At 58.6% G+C, this 23,634-nt stretch overlaps 1 protein-coding gene across 1 annotated transcript in view; it reads left to right on the plus strand.

Annotated features, from left to right (window-relative positions):
* Positions 1 to 23,634, plus strand: part of RAP1GAP2 (RAP1 GTPase activating protein 2) — a 74,807-nt gene that overhangs the window by 45,885 nt on the left and 5,288 nt on the right. Inside the window, exons 5-19 of the mRNA XM_086475203.1 lie at positions 4,865 to 4,949; positions 11,708 to 11,743; positions 12,935 to 12,979; positions 13,555 to 13,587; positions 13,916 to 14,125; positions 14,538 to 14,641; positions 15,195 to 15,273; positions 15,777 to 15,830; positions 17,135 to 17,218; positions 18,487 to 18,587; positions 19,298 to 19,427; positions 19,640 to 19,795; positions 20,466 to 20,537; positions 20,787 to 20,873; positions 21,126 to 21,260. Of these exons, the coding sequence (XP_086331329.1) occupies positions 4,865 to 4,949; positions 11,708 to 11,743; positions 12,935 to 12,979; positions 13,555 to 13,587; positions 13,916 to 14,125; positions 14,538 to 14,641; positions 15,195 to 15,273; positions 15,777 to 15,830; positions 17,135 to 17,218; positions 18,487 to 18,587; positions 19,298 to 19,427; positions 19,640 to 19,795; positions 20,466 to 20,537; positions 20,787 to 20,873; positions 21,126 to 21,260 (1,411 nt within the window). The remainder of the gene's footprint in view (positions 1 to 4,864; positions 4,950 to 11,707; positions 11,744 to 12,934; positions 12,980 to 13,554; positions 13,588 to 13,915; positions 14,126 to 14,537; positions 14,642 to 15,194; positions 15,274 to 15,776; positions 15,831 to 17,134; positions 17,219 to 18,486; positions 18,588 to 19,297; positions 19,428 to 19,639; positions 19,796 to 20,465; positions 20,538 to 20,786; positions 20,874 to 21,125; positions 21,261 to 23,634) is intronic.

Below are 23,634 nucleotides of genomic sequence, written 5' to 3' on the forward strand. Positions count from 1 at the left end.
CCGTGAGCTGCAGCAGCCGTGGGGACCTGCCTGTGGGGAGCAGGGACGGAGAGGGACCTCTGCGGAGGGAGGGCGAGCAGCCAGGGCTCTGCTCTCACCACCCGCCTCGGGACAGGGGCTTCACCCGGGCGGTGTGAGGGCAAAAAGCAGTACAGCGCAGTCCCCTGTGAAAACTTAAGACACTGGGTATTGAATATTAAATAAACTAAAAAGGGAGCAGCTGGCAAGGTGATGCCCATCAAGGACAAAAAAATGATGAGTCCAAAAATAGAGGCTGTTAATTTACAGGATAATCTTTGCTGTCCTTCTCAAGGATACAGCATCTCGGCAGGCTGAACTTGTTGCTGCAAGAGTTTTGCACCTCCTCAGGTCAGGTTTCATCCACAGAATTAAGCGTAGGCATAAAGGTAACCGGCAATGCTCCGTGTTTAATTTACACAGCGTAACAAAAGGTAGAGCTAACCACTCAGTGTGAAACACTTTGCCGTGTCAGATAATATGTTGACATCTCCCCTTCCCACGTGTCATTTATATGAACGTACTGTGTCAATTTAGAGCCTGTCTGGTAAATCAGATGAACAAACCGAGAAGGTGGGATGCATTAAAAGCTTTTCATTAGGCTTTAGGCTGAGAAAGTGGGAGGGAAGTGTGTGCTCAGAGACAGGGGTTTGGCTGGGAAAGCTCTGGGGGTCCTGGCAGCCCTGGCTCTGTACTGAAAAGGACATTTTAGTCAGAATTTCAGATTGTCGGTGGGGTTTACCGAGTTCAGGATCTGAATTTGTAGGCACTTTTGGGATGTGATCAGGGATGCTCTGAAGGCAAGAGAAAGACTTCTCCTGCCCTACCTGTATTGGGAACTCACTAGTGCCCGTGCACTCAAAATGGGGGGGAAAATTCCCATTTGCTCCCCCTTTGGGAGGAGCAAGGGGAGCAGCCCTGGCCGCGGGGGCTGGTGGCAGCTGGGTCCCCCCGAGCACGGCCCCATGGCTGCAGCCCCGGGACGGGGACGGGGACGAGGCCTATGCCGGGGTGGCAGGGCTGGTCTCAGGGTCTCCGGTCGGAAACCCCGCGCTTCGGCCTGCACCGCTGCGTTAGGGTATTTCCTTCGTTAGATTTGCTAAGTGTGTGGGCTTCCGATTCTTTCTTTTCCTTCTCTTTTGATTTGCCTAGTGAGAAAAATGAAGAAATAAACCGACAAAAACGATGCCGTGTTGCCTGCCGGAGAGGCCGGCGTCTGGCCGTGCAGCTCCCGGGGACGCTCTTGCCTGTCCCCTGCGCTGGTGCCCGGCCGTGCCCGGGGTGGGCTCGGGGGTGTCGGGGCTGGGCTCAGCGCGTGGCTGCTGCTGGGCCCCGGGTGCTGCTGCCGGGGAGCGAGAGCAGCGCCGTAACCTTTGGTTACGTTATCGATGGTGGAGCCGCGCGTCTCCCGTGGTGCCAGGGAGAGGCGAGTGGTTTATCGGCGCTGCGCCGTGCCGAGCCCAGGCTTCAGCTCGTCACGCTGTTCCCGCTGCGCTTCCCCACCCCGTCCTCTCCCTCGCTCCCATTTCCCCCCTTGCGTCGTGCCCGCGGTCAGGCCGCTCAGGCGGGAGTTGTGCTTTCGTCTCGCCCTGCGCCGTCCTGGCGTGGGACTCGGTGGCAGCGCCGCCGGCGTTTCGGGAGGGCTCCGTGGGCACCCGCTGGCTCTGGCGGCGTCTTCAGGGGAGATCCCCGGGGGCTGCTTCTCCCTGCCGTGCACAGATAAAGACGTGCTAATCTTCCTCATGATTCATTTATCATCCCGTGAGGGTAATCTGTTTGGGAATTAGGCTGATGGCCCTTGACCCCGTAGCTGACGGCAGACTGAATCATCGGAGTCGGTGGTTGCAGTTTAACGTAACATATTTCCAGTGCACGGAGGCTAATTACAAGCGGTGGCTGGTGAATGGGTTTGTTTTGCTCTCCCCGGAATTGCAGGAGCAGTTCCACTAGTTTGGCCCCAAAGAAGCAATCAGCATGTGACAGAGGAACACGTTGTTAAGTTGTGTGAGTGATTTTATAATACTTAGAATATGATGCTATGGCAACCTGCTACAAATCCCAGATCAAATAAAATTATTTGTGTGCATCCCTGTAACTTTAATCTTTGCAAAGTCTGATAGATTTTATGCCTTTGAGGCCACTGTGCAGATTAGTGCAATCAGGCAAAGCTCAGGGTTCAAAGCAAGGAGAGCAAAGGATGAGTGGTTTGCTCCAGATCAGGCTGTGCTTTAGTGTCCTAGAAAGTCAAAGAGCAAACAGTGAAAATCTGTCCTCCTCGGCATTTTCTCAGCAGTGGAGTCATGGTGAGTTTGTGGAGAGGAGAAAGGGAAGGAGCTTGATAAACAATACGGGTGGGCAGGACATGAATTCTGCTATTGCCCATACACCATCCTGTATCGTTGTAATTCATGTCTTGCATCGAAACGCTGGAACATAATAAGAGCTTAAATGAAATGTAATAATGTCAGGCAGATTTGACCTGCTCTGATTTAAAAATAAAGAAAGAAAAAAAAGACTTATATTGATTTAATGTAACGTAAAATGTCAGTCCTTGGTCCAGATTCACGTCTGGACACAAACCGCTGGGTGTTTCCCCCCGTGGCTCCCACCGTGGTTGCGGTGCTGGCACTGCTTTGCCTTCGCCCCTCGCAGCTGCGGGGCAGCTTTCTGCTCCGCTCCTCCTGCTCCATCGCATTGCAGCCCAGATGCCAAAAAGTCCAAAAAGTCCGAAAAGTCCAACTTCCTCCTGCCTGCGGCTGCCCACGCCTCGGGAGGAGCCTGGCAGGACCCTCCGAGTCCAGAAGAAGAAAGTCCTGGTGTCGGGGCCCCGCTGCCAGGCTCTGAGATGTGTGATCACAATTAATTACAAGTACCAGGGGATTTGGTCTGCCCTGAATTTCCCCCGACATCCAGCCGACGCTCCCCTGGCCACAGCCGAAGTCCATTAATTCTTTTTCCTTGCTCGTTGACTAATGAGGACTATTGATCTGCGTCCTGTTTGTCCCTTCCTTCCCTTGGTCACAGGCGCTGCAGCTCCCTGCTTCTCCCGTCTCCGTGTGTGCAGTGCGTTAACAGCACGGGCTGGCAGCTGGCCGCCCCCCAGCCAAATCTGATCGTGCCGGCCACGGGGACATGGGCTCCAAGGCACCGCTGGCTCCGGCTGCTCTCCACTGCTCCGCCATGAAGTCGGTCCTGCAGCGATGGGGAGAGAAGCCAAATTCCCAGTCTGGGCCGTGGTGCTGCAAAGAGCAGGCTGGGATCCTGCAGCGTGGGGCTGCGGCCGGGCGGGAGGCTGCGGTGCCTTCCTGCAGCGTGCAGAGGGCTTGCTCCTCAACGCTTGGCTGCGTGTGTACGTACACGCGTGTATGTGTGTGCTTCGAGAGACGGAGTCCAGTTTCATCAGGAGGAGGAGAAGTCCATTAGCAAGAGCAGCTGTGCGTGCAGGCAGGAGGAGCAGGAGCCAGCCCTGGTCGGGCTCCGGTTCAGTCTCTCTCATTAGTAGGGACGCAGATGAACAGCCCTTCCTTTGCTCACAGAGGCGATGGTGGGGTTTTGCGCTCACTGTTGCACCAATGGTCTCATAGAAAACTTGCCTGCAGTGCCCGCTGCATCCCCGCTGCATCCCCGCTGCATCACCACTGCATCCCCGCTGCATCCCCGTGGTGCACGGCCCTGCCGAGGAGGGGCTGCAGGCACCCGAGCCTCCCCCCTGACCAGCATGTGGTTGTCACCTGCTGTCGTGAGAGCTGGGACTCGGTGGAGGAGAGAAGTGTGGGCGGTGGGGCAGGAGCCGGGGTGGTGGGGCTGGTGGCGAGGCAGGAGGTCGGGTGTGCACCCTCTGGCAGGAGCTGCGTGTTTTTGAGAGGGCCCCGGCGGGCATCGGTGCCTGGCTGCCGTGCACGCCACGCCGTGCCATCCCGGGGCGGGCTGCCATGGGAACCAAACCTCGTTACTGCGAGATAAACAGTTGGACATTTTGGCCCGGTTTCTGCAGGACTAACCTGGCAGGGACGGGAGGAAACGAAATTAAATCTCAGATTTTCTGACTCCCAGAGTAGCATCTGGCAGTGCTGCTGCAAGTGACGGCTTGGTTGTCTGCCTGGGAGGCCGTTGGTGTGGAAGGGACAGCGTGTTTGGATCAGATAATCAGTGGAGGGCTGAGGTCGTGCCTTTGCGAGGTTTAGGGGGCTTTTGTGGGTGGCTTTCGTGGCAGGGCCGTGGCATGGAGGCTGCTCCCCGCGACCCTGGGGTCTCGCATCCTCTCGGCACCTCTCACTGCCTCCAAATTCAGCGCCTGTGCCAGGTGCCCTGTGAGCAAAGGGGCCCTCGGCTGGGCCCTGCCGAACCCGCGCTGGGGCGTCCCTGGGTTTTATGCCAGTGCGACCGAGCCAGAAGGCTCCACTGCCATCCACGGCGCCCGGGCTGCCGGGAGGCGATCGGTGGTGGATCCTGCCCAGGCAGGGAGGGTGCCAGATGGAGGCAAACCGTGGGGATGGGTTGTCATAGAAACCCAGCCCTGCTGTCCCCGGCACCACCAGCACCGCACTGCACCCCAGCCCCACCACCAGGCTCTGGCTGGCTCCTGGGTGGGGATGGAGCTCGGTGGGGCCGCGAGGGGTCCTGGCCCACCCTGGGCACAAGGCTCTTCAGATTACTTTTGTCGTCTTTTTATGCTGTCTGTTTGTTTTTTTCTCAATTTTTAGAGATTTTAGATTCAAGATACTGTTTCACAGGCAGCCCGCCCGCGCGCCCGCGGCTTTGCCGGAGAAGATAAGCCCTTATCTCCCGCCTCGCGCTCTCGCCCGGGGCACGGGGGAAGCTGACATGCCTGCATTTGGTTTTTCAGGAAACAGGAGCTGCTGAACAGCACGGATGTGACCGTCCCGGAGCGGCCACTGTCCCCCCCGCTCACCGCCCCGCCGACCATGAAGGTGAGTGTGCGGGCGACGCTGCGCCGGCCGGGCGATGCTGCGCCGGGCTGTGGGCGCGTGGTCCAGCCGAGGTGCCGGTTTTGGAAACTGAAGCTGGTGAGGAGCAGCACTTCCAACGCAGCGGCTGTACGGATTTGGGCTGTTCCCGAGGGAGCAGCAGTAGGTGGTTTCTGGAGTTCAGCCTGCAGCGTGTTCAGACACCATCACGGCAGCGGGGCGTGCGTGCCGGCGGGCCCCATCCTGCGCTGCCGCTCACGTTACGCAATCGCGAGCGGCGATGCCAAGCAGGGTGCAGAATCCCAGCGCTGTTATCCTCCTAATAACCCTCCCTGGGCGCCGCGGCGGGCGGCTGCTTGCCAGCACGAGGCAGACGGTGCGTCCCCGGCCGGCAGGCACTGCTGGCAGCATCCGACCCACCGCTCGCTCCTGCTGGGGCTGCTTGGTCACTGCCTTCTGCGGTGGCGGAGGCAGCGTGGCATGGGACACAATGCTTCCCCTCTGCTCTGCCCGTGTCAGGCTGCCTCTGCGGGGCTCTGCCCCTCCTGTGGTTTTCCCAAAGCCAACAGGAGAAGGTCACGAGCAACCCAGTCAAGCCGGAAAGCTGGTCCTGCTTGAGCCAGGGTTGACTGGGCACCTCCACAGCTCCCAGCTCGCAGTTATCTCACTCAAACAGTCCCAAGCACGCAACCCTGTGCTGAGCAGGGCGATGCAGAGAGCTGGGGCGGTGACCTGGGGCAAAGCTTCGGAGCAAATTTGGCAGGAAAAGTCAGTTTGAGACCTGGAAGTGAATGGGAGAATAGGATAAAATGCAACAGGGGTTCACCAAAAGTAGCTTCTGTCAGAGCAGCCTGAGACGTTTCTGCGATACCGGGGTTTCCAGACAAAGGCAACTGTAGCTCTTCTCCCCGGGTTGCTGCAGAGCGCTCAATGTGCTGCCACCCGGGAAATTACTCATTAAGCTGGAGAAGGTGAGGTGGATATGAGGATTACGAGGTGGCTGAGAACCTGGTTAAATGGTTGCTAAGAGCAAGCGGGCTTCAAAATAGAGTATTGAGTTGGACGAGTTTATTAGTGGAGCTTCTGACGATTTGGCTTGTTTAGTGTTTTGTGTATGACCTGGGTGCAGGAAGCAGGCAGGAGCTGACAGAGTTCATGGGTGACACGAGCTGTGGCACCTCGTCGGGCTGCAGAAGAGGAGAGGGGAAGTTCTGAGGGGGTTGGAAGTGTGATGGGAGGAACAGGGATGAGCCTCCGGGGACAGCCTGCTGGCAGCGGGGGCATTGTCCTGGAAGCAACGTGGGAAATGGGGGGAGAGGGGTGATCCCGCCTGTGGGCTGCAGCGGGGGACGGGCTGGGTGCTGGGTGCAGGAGGTGGCGGTGTGCCAGCAGCAGAGCGCGCTTCCCGGTCCTTGTGCCAGCAGCGTTCCTGGCTGGCCTTGGGCTGGCGCCCGGGGAGGGGAAGCCAAAGCCCCCGCGCTGTTTACCAGCCTCGGAGGACAAGAAGTCTCCCAGGGTGGTGCTGGGTGATGAGCAGCCCTCCCGGGGGCTGGGAGGGATTTCCCTTCGGGGGTGTCGCTGCATCCTGCAGTGGGATGCTCGGTGCCCACCCTGCCCGTGCACCGTGGGGAAGCGGCCAGCATCCACGTTTGTCATGGACAAGCTCTGTGGCTCCTCCGTGGCCCTGGCCTGCCCGCCCGGCCCCTGCGGGCACTGGTCTCCAGGAGCAAGGCTGGAGGCTGCCTGTTTTACTGCTGGTTCTTCGTTTTTATAATCACGTCATTAAAGCAATTAAAAGGCGATTACTGACTCGTTCTGCTTTACGGCAGGATTAAAGGGCTCCAGAATCTTTTGCAGATGGCACAGGTTGTCCTTTAGGAAAGGCGAGGCAGAGCTGGGAGCCCGTGGCACGTGCTCCCTCCCTCCATCCCTCAGTCCCCCCGGCGCTGGTGATGGCAGAGCCTCTGCCATCGTGGCTCTCCGCGCTGGCATCCTGGCTGAGGAAAAGCCTGCGTCTTGCCAGGCGTGGGGAGCTCCAGAGGTGCCGAGCAGCAATGCAGAGTCACGGAGTCACAGAATGTTGATACACCCGTGCGGTCTTCAGGCTGGGGGCTGTGCGTGGGCCACTGGGTTTGTTTGTGCGTTTGCTTGTTTGGAGCTTCCCCGTGCCCCTGCTGCCGCTCCGGGCTCGGCTGCCGTTGGCCCCGGAAAGGCAGGGGCTGGTACGTGTCTGCTGACATTTAAGAGACGGAACTGGAGGTGCCTGGGAGAGGAGATGTCAGGGATTAAGGAGCCATCAGCTTGATGCAGGGAAACCCGGGGTGACTTCGTGGTTGGGAGGCAGAGACCTGGTCCTTCTGGAGACATCGACTCGGTCCCCTGACCATCGCGGTCAGCATGGGGGATGCTGGGCTATCGCTCAGCACCAGTGTAGCTGAGCCTGCAACGAGGTGCTGCACAGCATGAGTGCATCGAGTCGATATCCTTGGTGCTCATCCTGCTCTGCCCTGCTCTTGGTAGGCTTTAAGGGAAGGGACGGAAATGCCTTGGTGCTGGTGCCTACTCTGCAGCTCCTGGGTCAGCAGGTTGGGTTCTCCTGAGCTGACTCTGAGATGGTTTATGGTTGGGATTCGTTCAGCTCCTTTGGAAGGGCTGTGGGTTTTTTGTGCATCCAGATTTCCAGCTGGAGAAGTTGGATTTTCTGCCTCCCGCCCAGCGCCTGGTTTCCACTGCAGCTCTCACAGGTGTGTGCCCTCCCAAGGGGCATAGCACATCTCGTCAAGGGGCCATGCATCCCGCCAAGGGCCCATGCATCCCGTTGTGCATCCTGACGCGGGGCCGTGCGTCCTGCTGAGTGCCTGCCTGTCCCCTCCAAACCCTCAGCCGCTTCCTGCCCAACCTGTTTCGGGCACTTTGCCTCCCAGGGGAGCCACCCTCTGAAATAACAAAGCAGCAGTCCTGCCGTGCCTCTGGCTTGGAGAAACATTAACGAAGGGAGGTGTCAGGGCTGGCGGGGGATGGCCGGGCTGGCGCTCGGCCGCTCTCGCCGGGTGCTCATGAGGAAGGCAGGTTGCGGCAGCAGCCGTGGCTGTGTGGGTGATGCGGGGCAGGGGTGATGCCAGGAAGATGATGGATTTCTTACGGGGCCTGCTGGTGAGTGCTGTGTGACCCGTGGTGGGGAGGGGTGCCGGGCAGAGCTTTGCCCCGCTGTGCTCCATCCTTGATGGCTGCCACCGGGTGCAGCGTTTTCTTTCTGGGTGTCGTATTCTTTGGAAACCTTCAAAGTGGGCACTTACTGGCCGCGCTGCAGCTTCTGCTCCGAGCGCTCCTTGTCAGCAGGTACCCGCTCGCTAAACTCGCCCCTGGGGTGCTGGGCTGGTTGAACAGACACTCTGTGCTCCAGCCTGCTCGGCTTCGGACCCGGTGTCTTGCCTGGTGCTGATGGAGAGGAGTCATGTACTTTTCTGGGCTGAAGCACTGGGATGTGACTGTCCATCCCCTCACACGCTGCCAGCGTAGCATGCTCGGTGGTGCAGGGTGGGGACATGTGAGCAGGAAAGAAAGAGCAACTATACCATTTCAGGTTGAGGATTTTGCATTTCTGAGGTTGTTAGGACAAGCTGCTGGGCAGGTTTGTCCTGCCCAAGGTGGCAGGGAAATGACTGTCCGCTCTGCTGTTGCCTTTGGTTGCATTTAAGAAGCAGATGCAGGTTTAGTTTGGAGCAGACAGTCTCGGCGACCCAAGCGGGGCAAGTGTCACCTCTCCTGTGCTGGGCCAGACCTGCGGCAGGTGACATTGCTTCCTGCTGGGCATCATAAGGGTGTAATTGTCTTCACTAGAATTACCAAAATATTTGTGGTCCAGAAAAGTTGGCTTTAAGTATGCATAAATCCCCAAAGGGTACAGACTGCTGTCTGCTTCACTAAATACATGGATGCATTTTCTGCGGGAACTGGCTTGAGCAGGTGGGTCCGGTGCTGCTGTGCGGTTTGGTGCTCTGGTCCTGGCTGCTGGCAGAGTGGGACCTGGGAACTATTTGAATTGGCTCAAAGAGCATTTGTCCATCGCAGAGACCTGAAGATAAGCCAGAATCTAAACCAACCTCAAAATAAGGAAAAGCCTTTTAAAGTGCTTCCAGCTTAGGGCACAGAGCTCTTCTGAGCCCGGGGTTCGTTTTTCCTCCCGTAGGTGCAGTAGATAAAAACAGGGCATAGTCTAAAGCTAGAAACACAGCCAGGACAGCTGCCAAGCCAGGGCTGTCCCTGCCCGTGTTGGCAGCGTCTTTCCCCGATCCCAGCTGGTGTCGCTGAGGGCAGTCACTGGGCTGCTTGTGCTGTCAAACTAACCTTTGCTCACCACGTTTATTAAAAGAAAATCTCTCTGAGATTTTCCTTCGGTCTTCGATTTTCATGTCTTCATCTCCTCCTCTGTTTTCTTCTCTCTTTTTTGTCTTTTGAGAAATTCAGTCTATTCTGAGAGCTCACTAAAAATACCCCCCCCATCCCTTTCTCCTTGATACCATGACCACTTCTGCCCCGTCTCACATCCCTCTTCTGCAAGCCGCTTCTGATAGCTGTCAGTGTCGGAGCTGCTGATCCAGCTTTCTGCTCTCCCTCTGGGACTGGCAGCATCTGCCGTGGCCCCGGCCTCTCTTCGGCCGTACGAGCCATGAGCCCATCGGCTGCGGCTGGGGCACGGTGAGTGGCCGGGAGCAGATACGGGTTAGAGGAGAGGTGGGGGAGGCAGGATGGGGCTGCTGGGTCATGTCTCCAGCAAAGCCACTTACTAGTTTACTGGGAGTGCCCCAATATTTACAGCCATAATTTGGCTAGGTAGTTTATTTGCGTGCGCTTGAGAGCAGGAAAAGCCGGACGAGGGATCAGGACCGTCCAGCTGAGGTCCAGCGGTTGCTGTGCCGAAGGGGTGACCCCGGTGAGGCGGGAGGCTGGTGCGTGCTGCCAGAGCACCGATTTCCCGCAGCTGCGTGTGCTGGTGGGGCCGTGCCCGTGCCGGTCAGACGGGTCAAACCTGCATGTGCTGCATCCGAACATGACGGCAGGACTGAGTGGGAAAGGTGGCCGGTGCCTGCCGAGCCCCAGAGCAGCTCAGCGGCGCGCTGGCCGCCCCCAGGACCGGGGCCCTTTGGGCAGCGCAGGTGGCTCAGGGCAGGAACGGGGTTCCTTGAGGTCCCCCCTTGCCTGGGGGAAGGTGCAGCTGAGCAGGACGGACGTGGCTTTAGCACCTCTCCTGGGGAGGGGGCGACGGCTCTTCCCGGTCGGGGTTTGTGGTCCCTGCGCCCCCCGCGCTGAGTGTGTCCGGAGGCGCGGGACCCTCCTGCGCCGCAGCAGCGTGGGATGCTCACCGGGCTGCAGAGCCCCGCGGCACCGGCACGGCTGGGGAGGGAGGCAGCAGCCCCGAGCTGGGGAGCAGGATGAGCTCCCCGGCTGCAGGGTCGGGCTGCTCTCCAGAGGAGCCACGCAGGGTTTTTAATCAGAGCCTGGGGCTCGATAATCTCTTTAGTTCGTTTGGCAAGTAGGCCAACCCTGCGCGGGCAGCCCAGCCCCGCCGGCAGCAGCTTTGCCGGCGTTGCCACAGCCGGTGAAAGGCAGAGCCCAGGGCCTGCGCCTTGCCAGGTAAGGGGCGTGGGGAGGGCTGCTGGGGGTGTCTTACCTGCCAGACTATTTATTTGCTTTTTCGGATCGATGGGTCTGGACCTGATTCATTTCAAAAGGAAAGTTTTTTGGTGCTGGTTTGTGTGCCCAGACCCCTTCCTGCTGGGGGCCCTGCAGAGCAGCAGGAGCACCGAAGGGGCCAGGGCACGTGCACCCCATCCCTCCGCCCCACATCCTCAGCAAACCCCACGTCTGTGGCCCTGCCGGGCAGCACTTGGCAGCCATCTGCGTTTTCCCCCCGCCTGATCCCCGAGATCCAGTGCCCGCTGCAGAAGCAAGCAGCACATCAAGGAGCTGTGGAACGTGGCCACAGCAGGTGCTCTCCATCCCATCCCTCCTGCCAGGCTGTCCCATGCCCTGGCGGGCAGGATGGCACCCATGGCTCCGCTGTCCCTTCAACATCTCTAGCCCGTGTCACCGCTGCAGAGAGCTGGGAAACACAGACGTGAGAGACCTGAGAAAACACCCAGGGAACAAACGGAACGCAAAGAGCTTGTCCAGCCGATGGTGCCAACACTGCTGTGATTAGAAAAAGAAATGACGAAAGAGCCGTTATCAAACGGTGCACGAGCGGGCTGGGAAATGGTCGGGGCTGTGTTACTGGCGACAGCGAGCGGCAGCGGTGGAGCCCGGGCTCCGGGTCAAGCTGGACGGGAGCTGCCGTGGCTGGCAGCCGCCCGCTCGTGAGCGGGGAGCGGGATGAGCGCCGCAGCGTCACTCGTCCTGTCTTCTGGGGCTTTTTTGGGAACCAAATGCAGAGCAGGAGGAGTTAGGGAGGTGGGGAGCTGCTGCCGCTCACTGCTCCCTGTGCTGCGGCGGGGGCACTTGGTGTGGGACGGCCGCCGGCCCTGGGAGCCCGGGGTGGCTGCGGGGCTCCGTCCCTACCCGACGGCGAGGCTGGGTGGGATGTCTCAGGGGCACAGGCCGTCGGTTATGGATAGTCTCTTCTTCCCATTCCTGTTGAGGGCCAGAGCCAGAGTGCCCGGTACGAGGTGGGAGGTCCAGTCTCCCTGCCTTCATGTGGCCTGAGCTGGCTTGCCTCGTGTCTGCTTTAATTGAACAGGAGATTTCCTTCTTGTCTTTTTCAGTCTGCAGAATTCTTCGAAATGCTGGAAAAAATGCAGGTGAGCAGCAGCATGCATGCCAGTAACGCGGGACGTTCCCCACCCGGCAGAGGCTGCAAGGGCAGAGGTCCCGCAGCACCTCCTGCACGTAACGTGCTGGGAGGCCTTGTATGACCGTAATGTGGTTCGAATTGTTGCTGAACTCCCCAGCGCTGCCTGAGCCCCGCTGAAAGGGGGCACGGCAGGCGCTTCCCGGCTCAAACCATGCAGAAGGGAGCTGCACAGAAACACCCCAGTGCACGGGGGCATAGCAGTGGTGTCAGCAGCATCTTCCTCCGAGGTTGTTCCGCATCACCCCGAGCAGTTTTGCAAAAGGAGGTTTAGGGACACACGCTCTGAGACAGGGTCCCCATTGCTCCCTGGTAAAGTCAGGACGCCACTGCCTGGCACTGTCTTTGCAAGCGGCAGGCTCTGGTGCAGGGCATGGCTGAGTCAAGCGCTGTGCCTTGGGTCAGGGCAAGGCATTCTCTTGTCCCATACCAAAACACGTCAGGATCTGCCCAAGGGGGAGGGTCAGGGGACCAGGGTGTCCCCTGGCATGTGCCTTGTCCCTGTGGGAGGGGCACGGGCAGGTGGTGCTTGGCTCCGGTGTTGGGACGTGTGGTGCTCCCCCAGCGTGGTGCTCCCCCATCGTGGTGCTCCCCCATCGTGGTGCTCCCCAGTGCGATGCTCCCCATCGTGGTGCTCCCCCAGCCGTGGTGCTCCCCAGGGTGGCACGGGCAAGCACCGGCAGGGTTTGCCGTCCCCGTGCTCCTGCCTGGGACAGGCACTGTGAGACAGCCGGGGCTGTCACCCTGCCACATGAAGGGCTGCAGTCCCCGCTCCGCAGGGAGGCAGCGCAGGGATTTCCTTTAGGAGCCCATCCCGGAGAAATGAAGAGGAAGCTGGAGTGGGATACGGGGCGTTTTGTGTTTGTGCAATAGTCTCTGCCTCACATTTAGACACTGTCAGTGTGGTGTCGCCATATCCCGGGTCTTATCCTGCCCCATCCCTGTCACCCATTTTCACTGTGTTACGACAGGGTCTGTCCTGGCATGCTGACAGCTCTGCCTGGCTCGTCCCGGGCAGAAACCCCCTCCTTTCATGCTGCTCGTGTCAAGGTGATTTCTGTGTAGCGAAATACCCTTGTGGTTTCGTCTGTGTTGTTGAAAACATCTTAATTATTCAGTATATTGGTTTTGTTCCAAACAGGCACCAAAACTTGAAGAACAGAGAACTGGAAGCCAAAAACATAAGGTTGGTTGAATTTTGTCTCTTGCGTGGATCTTTTAAAATGCTTTCCCACCCTTATCTCAGGGATTTAATGTCTATAGTCAAAGACAGACACTCAAAGGACTAAAAAGGCTTTAAATGTCTAAAAACAAGGCATTGATTGAATTGCAAAGATGGGAGAGTGGTGCCTGTAAATCCCTAATCCAGCTTTATGTCCAAACCTGTGTATTTCAGCAGTGAGCTGTGTAAAATGGTCGGGTTGTGCCGCAGAGCTGAGAAGCTTACGCTGATAATGGGGACCCCTTTGGTAAAGGGCTTACCCTGCTGCCGTGCTTTCCTGCAGGCCCCGAGTGGGGAGGGGTCCCCGGGCAGCGCAGCGGCACCCCTCCCGGGCCTCGTGCCCACTGCTGCGCACAGCGGCCTCACCCGACAGGAGCATCGCTCTCCGTTACTGCCCGGTGCTCAGTGCAGGGTGCTGGGACAGGAGGGACCAGGGCAGCTGGGAGCGCTCCCGGGGTCAGATGTGCAAGGCTGTGGTCTGAAGGGATGGCTGGTGGGGAACAGATGGTCATACGTGGTGTTTTGATTCCTTTTTGCAGGAAGACTACATCCCGTACCCCAGTATCGATGAGGTGGGTGCCCTGAACACCATCAGGTGAAAGCCCTTCCAAAACTGCCAATAACGGGGGAGTTGATGGAGATCCTGTTTCCGAGAGGAGCTGCATGAAGTGTTTTCCCACTCCCCACCTTTGCAGCTGCTGCTTTTCCTCAGTAGCACGTGCTCTCTTCTAGGAGAGAGAGAGCGGGTTTCAGAGAGGGGCTGGATTTGCCCCCCGTGGTGCCGGGGCTGGGGCCGCTGTGGGAGGGGGAAGTTGGGGGGGCAGCACACGGGGCAGTGAGCCCCTGCACCCCCCATCCACACCCCGGTCCTGCCCGACCCTCATGGGCACATCTCTGCAGATCCTCGAGAAGGGCAGCCCGTACCCGCTGATCATCCTGCCCCAGTTCGGGGGCTACTGGATCGAAGACCCTGAAAACCTCGGCACGCCCACCTCGTCCGACAGCAGCATCTGCGAGGAGGAGGAGGAGAACCTCAGCCCCAGCACCTATGGCTACAAGCTGGAGTGCAAAGGAGAGGCCAGAGCCTACAGAAAGCATTTCCTGGGGAAGGTGGGTGCCCCCGCTGCGAGGGGCAATTGGTTGGGTGAAAATGACACACACCCCCCCTCCGCCAAGGAAGGCTCTGGGTGGGGATGCTGGCTCTGAGCCTGCCCCGTCTGCTCGGGGCTCGGTCAGGCTCGGGGGCACCCGGCGTGGCAGCCGCCTGCCTGCCCTCTTGCTCGCAGTCTTGTAATCCTCTTTCTCCCTCTGCACAAAGCCGAGAGCAGAGTGCTAAAGTCCACGGGCAGAGGGATTAAAGCCCTGGTCCCAGCGAGGAGGGGGTGTGAGTGTGTGTCCCCGAGGGGCAGGAGGGTGTCGGGGTGGCAGGCGAGCCCCCTGCTCCCGGCCGGGGCACAGGGCAGCATCCTTGCCATCAGTGAGCTGCCTCCCCCACTGCTAACGCGCTGTTTTCTGTTTTCAGGATCATTTGAATTTTTATTGCACAGCCAGCAGCCTCGGAAATCTGATCCTTTCTATTAAGTGTGAGGAGGCAGATGGCACTGAATATTTAAGGATTATACTCAGGTACGGGAAAAAAAGCTTTGTTTAACAAAATATTTTCTCTTTGGGAGTCTCTTGTTTTGTTTTTACAGTAAATGCCACAGCCGGGCTGGCAGCACGCTGGCTGTCACACAGGGAGGGGCACGGGGTGGGATGGGAAGCAGCGGCATCATCCTTTTACTGTTCCTGCTTTGGGACTGCCTGACCCCCGATAATGAACACAAGACTTTGATCCGTTGCTAAACCTGCTGAAACTGTGTGTAAACCTCTCCGTGACATGGGATAATACCAGTCACATCTATCGCCATCCCTCTGTAAGCTGACAAGACCCAGCGCGTCTGAACCGTTGTGTCGTTTCCCTCCAAACTATGAATATTTTAAGAGCTGCAGAGATGAAAAGAAAAATCGAGCCCTTGCTTACTAACCAGGCCCAACAAATTCTGCAGAACATTGTTTCCCGACAGCCGGCGGAGCATCACTGCGTGCACGCTGCAGAGCTGGCGAGTCGGGGGCTACAGCCGGCCTCTCTTTGCCTTAGACACTCCCTGATGCCTGCTCATCTCTTTTCGTTTGCTAGGTCCAAAGTGAAGACGTTGCATGAAAGGATCCCCCTGGCAGGGTTCAGCAAGCTCCCTAGTATCCCCCAGATTGCAAAGGTAGAGTAACAGGCTGGGCCAGGATACCTGCAGCAAAGCCTGTGCTGCTGCGCCTCTGCCTTGGGCGGCGCTGGGCGGCGCTGGGCGGTGTTGGGTGGTGTTGATGGTGTTGGGTGGCGTTGGATGGCGTTGAGCAGCAGTGCTTGGGCTCTTCGGTCCAGGGGCACTTGGCAGGTGGTGGTATGCACTGGCCCTGCTGTTGGTTTCCCGCTGATCCCGGGCAGGTCACTGGTTGATATCTGGGAGAAGAGGCGAGGAAACGGCAGCACCTTTGACCCATGGAGAGACCTGGGACTTTCCTTGCTGCATCTTCAGTGGGGTACCAGCCAGGCTGGGGGCACCCCAAAGAGAGGATGTGAAGAGGGGAGCTCCTGCAATTAGAGGCTGGATTCTGCTCCTTTATAAGATGTTCACAGTCTTGCCTTGGAGTTTCGACAGGACAGGGGTGTCTGCTTGGCATTCCCAGGGACCTGGCACTGACTGCTCTCTCCCCTTGCCCACAGGCCTTCTGCGACGATGCCTCCGGGCTGAAGTTTAACCCAGTTCTGTACCCTAAGGTGAGGTCACTTACCCCAAGTCGGTCGCATATTCGGCAGAGAAGGTCAGGTAGGGTTAATTTTCCCCTTTTCTCTAAGATCCAACGGCTACTTTGATCGAGAGCGTGGATATCTGTACTGCATCTTTCTAGCTCTCTACGTTTGTACCCGGCTGCAAAGGGGTGTGAGCAGTGTGGCGGTGGCAGGCTGTGCCAGCGACTGGGCAGCAGGTTAGCTCACGGCCATCTGCTGGCACGTGTGTGTCACCGTCTTGTTCTGTCAGCTGGCCAGCAAGGATTGGTGGCGCTTTGGTATTATTCTGCCCTTGGATCATGGGGAAGGAGGGAAAGGCGATGGCCTGTGGCGTGTAAAACGAACCTGGATCTTGGTTTGATGGCTTAGGGTTTGCTTGAAACCCGGCGTGATGGGTTGAGCCTGTGCTTGAGAAGCCCTGGAGGAAGAGAGCAGAGGTGGGTGGGTCACTGCAGGAGATGGAGTGTTTTATCTGGGTGGCAGTCCCCGCTGGTGATGTGCCCGGACTGACTCGTTGCCCACTCTGGGATCACTTCTCCTCGTGTGTGCCCTTGTGCTGCCACAGAGACCCGCTCCCGGGAAGTCCATCATTTTCGGGTACCTTCTATCTGGAAGACCTTTTCTGTGGCAGGCACAGCAGTAAGTTTTAAGGCAGTTTCACCGCCCTTTGATGTAGCCAGGGTCAAACCAATTTTGTTCATCCATTGTCATTGCTGGTGTTACACTCAAACCTTTACTGGGAAGTTTGAGAACAGCCAATGCCCAGTCAAGGAAGATGAACATCTCTGACTCGGTCCCTGCAGTGGGGCTGGGACTGTGGAGCTGGGGCGCTGCAGGAATTGCCGTTATTTGCACCCAAAGGGCCCCAAACTTCCCCCAGAAAACCTGTGAGAGATTGGGGCTCCCCACACCCCCCCGCCACGCCTGGGTGCTGGGACCCCAGCTCATGCCCTCCCGAAGCCCACGGGCATCCAGGCAGACTGTTGGTGGTGGAGGCTGCAGGGACACTGATAAACAAAACTGGGGCCACTGTTGAAAACTTTTGGCCTAATTATGTGGAAATCTGGCTTCTGCCCCTCTTCTGGTCCCCTGGGCGCTGCCCGGCCATTGCCGTACCCCGCTGCAGCTCCGGTGGGCTCTCCCCGCCTGCCTGCCATGAGGAGCCATACTGCAGCCGGCGGCGATGGCGAGCGTGCCGAGCGGAGCTGTGAGCCCGGCCGGCAGCGCTTGCTCTTCTGGACGTCGCGTTTTGAACTACCAAATGAAATGATTTGTATTTTGGTTTACTGCAGGCATCCCAGATGATAGTGTCTTACGATGAGCATGAGGTCAACAACACGTTCAAGTTCGGTGTGATCTATCAGAAGTTCAGGCAGGTGAGTAATCCTGGCGCTGTTCTCGTAGAGCACGTCCCCGCTTGCCAGGGGTCTGCGTTTCACAAGTGCAAATTCAGCCCCGTGGTTAATTCTGTCACATGCAACACGTGTTACTGGTGTCCTCACTAATAACGTGTTTCTTACTGCTGGGATGTTTCCGCAACTCATTAAAAAATGATGTGACTGAAAAAATTCAGTATGGAAATCAGCCCACAAGCTGCTGTAGGGAAAAGCGGATGTGAAAATGGATTTTAGCAGGCACGGTATTTTAATCAGCTATATGTTTAGACAGTGAAACAGTTACATTTGTCTTGGAGGACTGTGGGCTATGAAGACACGCGTTTGCTGAAAATGCTGTCATTAGCCGAGGGACTCCGGATGGGGAGCGCGGAGGCAGCTGAGTCTTGTAATTCACCAAAGATTATTCTGACAGGCGCTTTAATTATCTTTACATATTGGGTTTTATTTTGGATTGAGTAACTCACACAAGACCATCATTAAGGTCTCTTTGTTTTGGAATGCAGCACGCGAGGGATGATTAACGGTTGGGTTTTCCAATGGAGAATTTATTTGTGTTTTGGTGTTTCCTGAACGTTGCCTGCAGGTCCGTGCTGTTGGTCAGAAGTCGCCCTCAGCAACGTTACCTTCGGGTGCCTCCGTGGCTGAGCGGGCTGTGAGCGGCCCACGGCCGGTGCCGGTGGTGCCAGCTGGGGAGCGGAGGCAGGGAGCAGCCTGCGGCTGTGCGCAGCGCCCCGGGACGAGGGGCTGGTCCCGTCCCTGGGGACCCTGCGGATGGGGCAGGAGTTGGGCAGGAGTCGGGCAGGCAGAGAGGGATGGCCTGAGCAGAAACCACCATCAGAGCTGGGGCAGGACGGGTTCCTTTCTCTGTCGCTGTGGCACTTCTGTGCTGATAGCGCGGTTTGGTTCTAAGATGCTCAGAGCAGGGTGACCTGCAGAAGGGCATTTTGGAGGGACCTTTCATGTTAGCGGTGTCCTTAGTCACCCGTAGCGCGACAGACGAGCAGTGCCCGGAGGTCCCCGAGGGCACAGGGCGGCCGCTGGGGACGATGGCTTTGGTCACGCTCGGCTCAGGCAGCGCGGGGACCTCTGCGGCTCTGTCAGCCCGACGCCGCGGTGGCAGGGCCATGGCCAGACCCTCCCCCTTTCCCCGGGAGCCGGTGTCGGCGGGCGCTGTGCAGCCTGGGTGGGCTGGCTGCTGGAAACAGGCAGGGCTGGGGCTCTCAAAAGGTGCACCCTGCATTTTGTAGACCCAAGAGGAGGAGCTGTTCGGCAATAATGAAGAGAGCACTGCCTTCAAGAACTTCTTAAGTTTTCTGGGAGACACCATAACACTCCAGGACTTCAAAGGGTAAGTTAAATTAAAAGAATGATTTTACAAATACATTTAACGAGACCATGTCATATGTAAAAATATCTACCGTGCAAGAACAGAAGTCATCTCGCTCATGAGCGGGAGGTACAGAGCAGAAGCAAATATAGCTTTGGCTTGTTTTTCAAAGCTGGGGGAGTTTTCTGAAAAAAAAAAAAAAAAAAAAAAAAAAAAAAAGGAACTGCCAAGAGAGAAAAACTTCCTTTCCTGCAGTTTTGAGGTTGTGAGAAAATCAGGCTATATTGAGCCACAGATGAGGGGAACTTTGTATGGAAACGCGCCCCGCCCAGAGTCGCGGGCTCAGCGGCGGCGTGCCTGCAGGGTGATCGCTGCAGCGGCCACGGTGCGGGCAGAGACCCCCTGCTGCTGGGGAGGGCCGGGGGCTGGCAGGCACGGGAGCCCACCGTGGCCGTGCTCGGCACCACCGGTCCCACGGCTGGTGCCTGCAGCTGTGGTCAGCCCCAGCCGACCGGCGCTGCTCTGCCGCACACCCTGAACCTCAGACCGGCGACGGCGATGCCTGGTTACAATACGTGACGCACGGTTTGTTCTTTCCCGTTTGCTCGCTACTAGATAAAGATAAATGAGCTGGTTTGTTCTATCACCCTGTCCCCCGACAGCCGCCGGCAGCCTGCTAAGCTTTCAATTAATATTTCTTCGTTTCTCCCCGCCTTTCCCTTCATCTCCAGTTTTCGAGGAGGTCTGGATGTCAGCCACGGGCAGACGGGAGCAGAGTCTGTGTACACGGTGTTCAGGGAGAGGGAGATAATGTTTCACGTCTCTACGAAGCTGCCTTATACCGAAGGAGACACACAACAAGTAAGAGAGATGAGCTTCTTTGCACAGAAGTGTCTGAGCCGGGATGTGCCGGCGCTGCCGAGGCCCAGCGCCGCGGCACTCGGCTGTGGCACGGGCAGCGGCTCCGTGGGCTCCCCGGCGTGCAGCAGCCTGCGCGCCCGGAGCTGGCGTTTGCTCCCAGGGGAGCAGAACCGCCTGGCCTTACTGACCAGACGTTTTCCCGTTCCGCTTAGCTCCAGAGGAAGAGGCACATTGGCAATGACATCGTGGCGATTATCTTCCAAGAAGAGAACACGCCATTTGTCCCAGACATGATCGCCTCCAACTTCTTGCACGCCTACATCGTGGTGCAGGTGGAGAACGCCGAGGCAGATAACACGGCGTACAAGGTGAGGGGAGTCGCGACTTGCACGTGCCCATTTTTGCTTCGGCACCTCCGGCTGAGGACTGGGGGTGGCCGCGCCGCGCCTGCCCTGCCCGTGTGCTCAGTGGTGCAGCCAGCGTTACCCTGAACTGGCATGTGTGTGTGTGTTAAACATACATACATATATATACACACACACAGGGGTATATTTATGTGTGCACTGTTAGATAGTGTGTGTGTATGCGTACATACGTGTATAAAATATGTGCATGTATCATAGCGTGCTCATTTGCTAAAGGCTTTTGATGCTACTCAGTATTTGAATAAGCCTCAGAACAGCTCGTTCCTGTCTAACACATCGCTGAAGTGTAGGTAGCATAAACCCTGTTACCTCTCTGTTTTCTAGAAGAGATCCAGAGCCACAAGTGAAAACAATGCACAGGATGTAAACGTAAAAAGCTGTGCGTGGTTAACCCTCTCATGAAAGCGGGAGTGATGACTGATGGGGGCTGGAGGGGAGCGGTCTCGCTGGCAGGCGAGGGCTCTGGGATGCCCTCAGGCACTGGGGCATCTCTGCAGAGCTGGGCTGGGGAGACCATCGCCCGCCCCACGCTGGCTGCCCTCCAGGAGAGGGTTGTCTGCACCGGGGCTGCCCTGCTGCCCCCAGGGGAATAACGCTTCTCCTGGCTCCGCAGGTGTCGGTCACGGCCCGGGAAGACGTCCCCTCCTTCGGCCCGCCCCTGCCGAGCCCACCAGTATTCCAGAAGGTAAGAGCTGGGACGGGAAGCATGTTCCAGCCAGACGTGTACGTCCGAGGTGTTTCCAAGCACCATCGCACAGCATAACGCATGCAAGGCAGCAGCTGCCGGGGCACCCGTGCCCACCAATGCTCCCACGTCTGGAGGGGGCTGCAAGGTGCTGTGAGCTCGGGTTTTGGGTCAGTACAGCTCCAGTACCAGAGGTACACAGAGTCTTATGACGGTGGGTGTTTTCCATCTTGGCTCTCTCCCCACCAGAGCCCCGAGTTCCGGGAGTTCCTGCTGACCAAGCTCATCAACGCCGAGAACGCTTGCTGCAAGTCTGACAAGTTTGCGAAGCTGGAGGTAACGCTGCCGCGGCCGGCGCAGGGAGACTCTCGCCATTCCTCCTCCAAGCCCCGTTTCCCCGGCCGAGCCGGGTTAGCGCTTGCAGGGACGAGTGACCGAAGCGTGCACGTGTCTCAGCTCACTGCATGGCTGTGGGGCCCCGTGGGGTGGGCGCTGCGCGTGGTGGGGGGACAAGCCGGCTGTCCCGTGGGTCAGCACCACTGCCCCCTCCCTTGGCACCCCTGGCTGAGCCCGTTCTCGCTCCCCCAGGACCGGACACGGGCCGCCTTGTTGGACAACCTTCACGACGAGCTCCATGGGCACACGCAGACCATGCTGGGGCTGGGGCCAGAGGAGGACAAGCTGGAGAACGGGGGTCACGGAGGCTTTCTGGAGTCTTTCAAGGTAAAACCCTGTCCCTTGCCAACTGCGGAGTTAAAATGCACCCGGGGCTGGCAAGGCACCTTTTAGTGGAAGATGCAGATGAGTGGTGTTGGGGCCGAGAGGTGTCCCCTTGGAGCAGAGCTGTGGGAGGGGGTAGGAGCTCGCTGCCACCAGCGCCCGCTCAGCCAGCGAGCACCCGAGCTGGTCCCAGCAGGAGCAGGTGCCGGCTGATGTGGTTGTGGTGTCGGCAGGTGCCACCATCGGGGTGACCTCTCCAGAGCCCCTGGACATCTCCTGTCCCACCAGTGTGCTCTGGCATTCGCTGTGTCTCCAGAGGGGTCTCGGTCGGGGGCCAGCACCCCGGCACGGGCTGTGCCTGCAGTTGGGCTCCGCTGCTGCAGGGCAAGTCCTGCTCGTGTCCCTGGGTGCTGGCTGCGCCGCCGGGGCTTGCTGCGGTGCACGGGCTGCGGGACAGGGATCGGGGGGAGGGTGCCCAGGGCAAGCGGGTGGGAGGTGGTTGTCATTGTGCTTTAAGCAGGAGGCACAACAAGAGGTGGTTGGGTGAGTGTAAGGGGACAGAAGGGAGAGTGGGTTGGAGGAGAAGAAAGAGATAAAGTGGTGTGGAGAAAACTCCAGGCAACTGTTGGAGGTAGCGACAGTGACCAGCTGGGCAGTGGGGACGTCCCTCGGAACGGAGGGGCAGCACTTGAGTCTCGGGGTTGAGCTTTTGCCAGATGTCTCTAGTGAGGCTGCCCTGCGACAGCGTGGGGAGGCGTCTGGGAAGGGCTGGCACGTGCAAATCCGGGCTGCACCCGTGGGTGGGTGTTCAACGGAGCCCCCGAGCCAGGGCACCACGTCCCTGCACGGATGACGCCTGTGGCCTGTGCAGCTCCCCCACGCCTCTCCCCACCCTGCTCCTGGTGCGTGGGCTCTGCTGGGCAGAGGCAGCTCGAGCTGCATCTGCAGCGGGGATGGGTGCTGGCGCGGGGTGGTCCTCACCATGCCGGGCTGGGGAGCTGCCCTGGCTGCAGCCGTACGGAGACAAGTTACCTGCGGTTACCTTATCGGCACAGTGTTCTCTGTAGTACAGAGCAACAGTGGTGGAAGAGGGGGGGTGTGTGTGTGTATATATATGTAGAAAGCACAGAGGAGCACTGGGGGATGAGTTGCCTCATGCTGCACCTGGTGGCTGCAGAGCAGGGGTGAGCAGCCCCTGGCCCCCGCTGTGGGGGTGGGTGGAGGCTCAGGTGCGTCCCGTTTAGGTATGAGACATGTAGAAATGGAGATGCTGTGCCGTCGTACCTCACAGCGTTCACTTCAGGGTCTGAGATGATGGTGTTAAATAACTTCTTTTTTGCGATTTTTGTGCGTGAGAGTGGACTTTGCTCTCTTGGCGTTGCAGGGTGTCCCGGGGCAGGCGGTGAGTTCCGTGGTCCGGGCTGCGCTGCGTTTGCCCGGCCACCTCGGGACCGCGCTGCTGGGCTGCGTCCTGGCCTACGTCCTCCACCGCGCGCTGTCAGAGTGAATGGGGGAGAGGAGAGATGGTAAAGGAGAGGGCTGGGAGCGGGCGAGACCTGATCCCCACGGTTTCTTTTTGCCTGGTGCCTCGCACCCGCCACCCAGCCCGCAGCCCCTTCCTCCCCGGCTGTGCGACGTGGGGACCGGCCGCGCAGAGGAAAGCGGAGCTCGTTTCTGCTGGGCTCTGTGCAGGTGGAGGGGTGCCTTCACCTCCCTGCCGTGGGGAGAGGAGTCGCTGGCCAGGCCCCCCCGGGAGAGGGTGTTGGGGAGACCTGTGTAGCTCCACAGCCCCGGCACCCTTGGGCAGAAACCTTCCTGCCTGCCGGGGCTGCTGGCAGCAAAGCAAGCAACTGGTTACTTTTATCTGCAACCACTGTCAAATTTTGTATGAATTGCTGACCCTAATAAATGAGGTCTGGTGGACTCTTGCTTGGTGTTCGTTACTGGATGGGCAGAGGGGACAGCACGGGGCTGTCAGGGCAGCCGTGGTCCCCGGCACGGGCTGGCTCTCGGTGTGAGCTCGGGGCTGCAGCTCCCACTTACCCCGGTGCAGGTCTGCCTGCAGCTCGGTAACGCCTGGAGCCAGCAGCAAACTGGTGCCTGTGCGCCGTGGGTGCAGTGCCGGGCACCTCCAGAAATCTGACCCTCGATGGCTTGTTTCCTCCAAAACCTCTTTACCTTGAGCTGGGGCTCAGGGGGCTGGAGGAGAGGTGGCCATGGCGCAGCGGATAGCCTGGCAGCCGTTCAAAGGGAGTAGCGGCGAAGAGAAACTTTCCTGTAACTGGCACACTGGCATCGCAGTCCAGTTTGGGCTCTGTTACTATGGTGACTACAGTAATTAGAATATGGGTATAGATTTATTTTTTTTAACTTGTGC

Source organism: Leptosomus discolor, chromosome 18, assembly GCF_034619465.1.
Source record: "Leptosomus discolor isolate bLepDis1 chromosome 18, bLepDis1.hap2, whole genome shotgun sequence".
Lineage (NCBI taxonomy): Eukaryota > Metazoa > Chordata > Aves > Leptosomiformes > Leptosomidae > Leptosomus > Leptosomus discolor.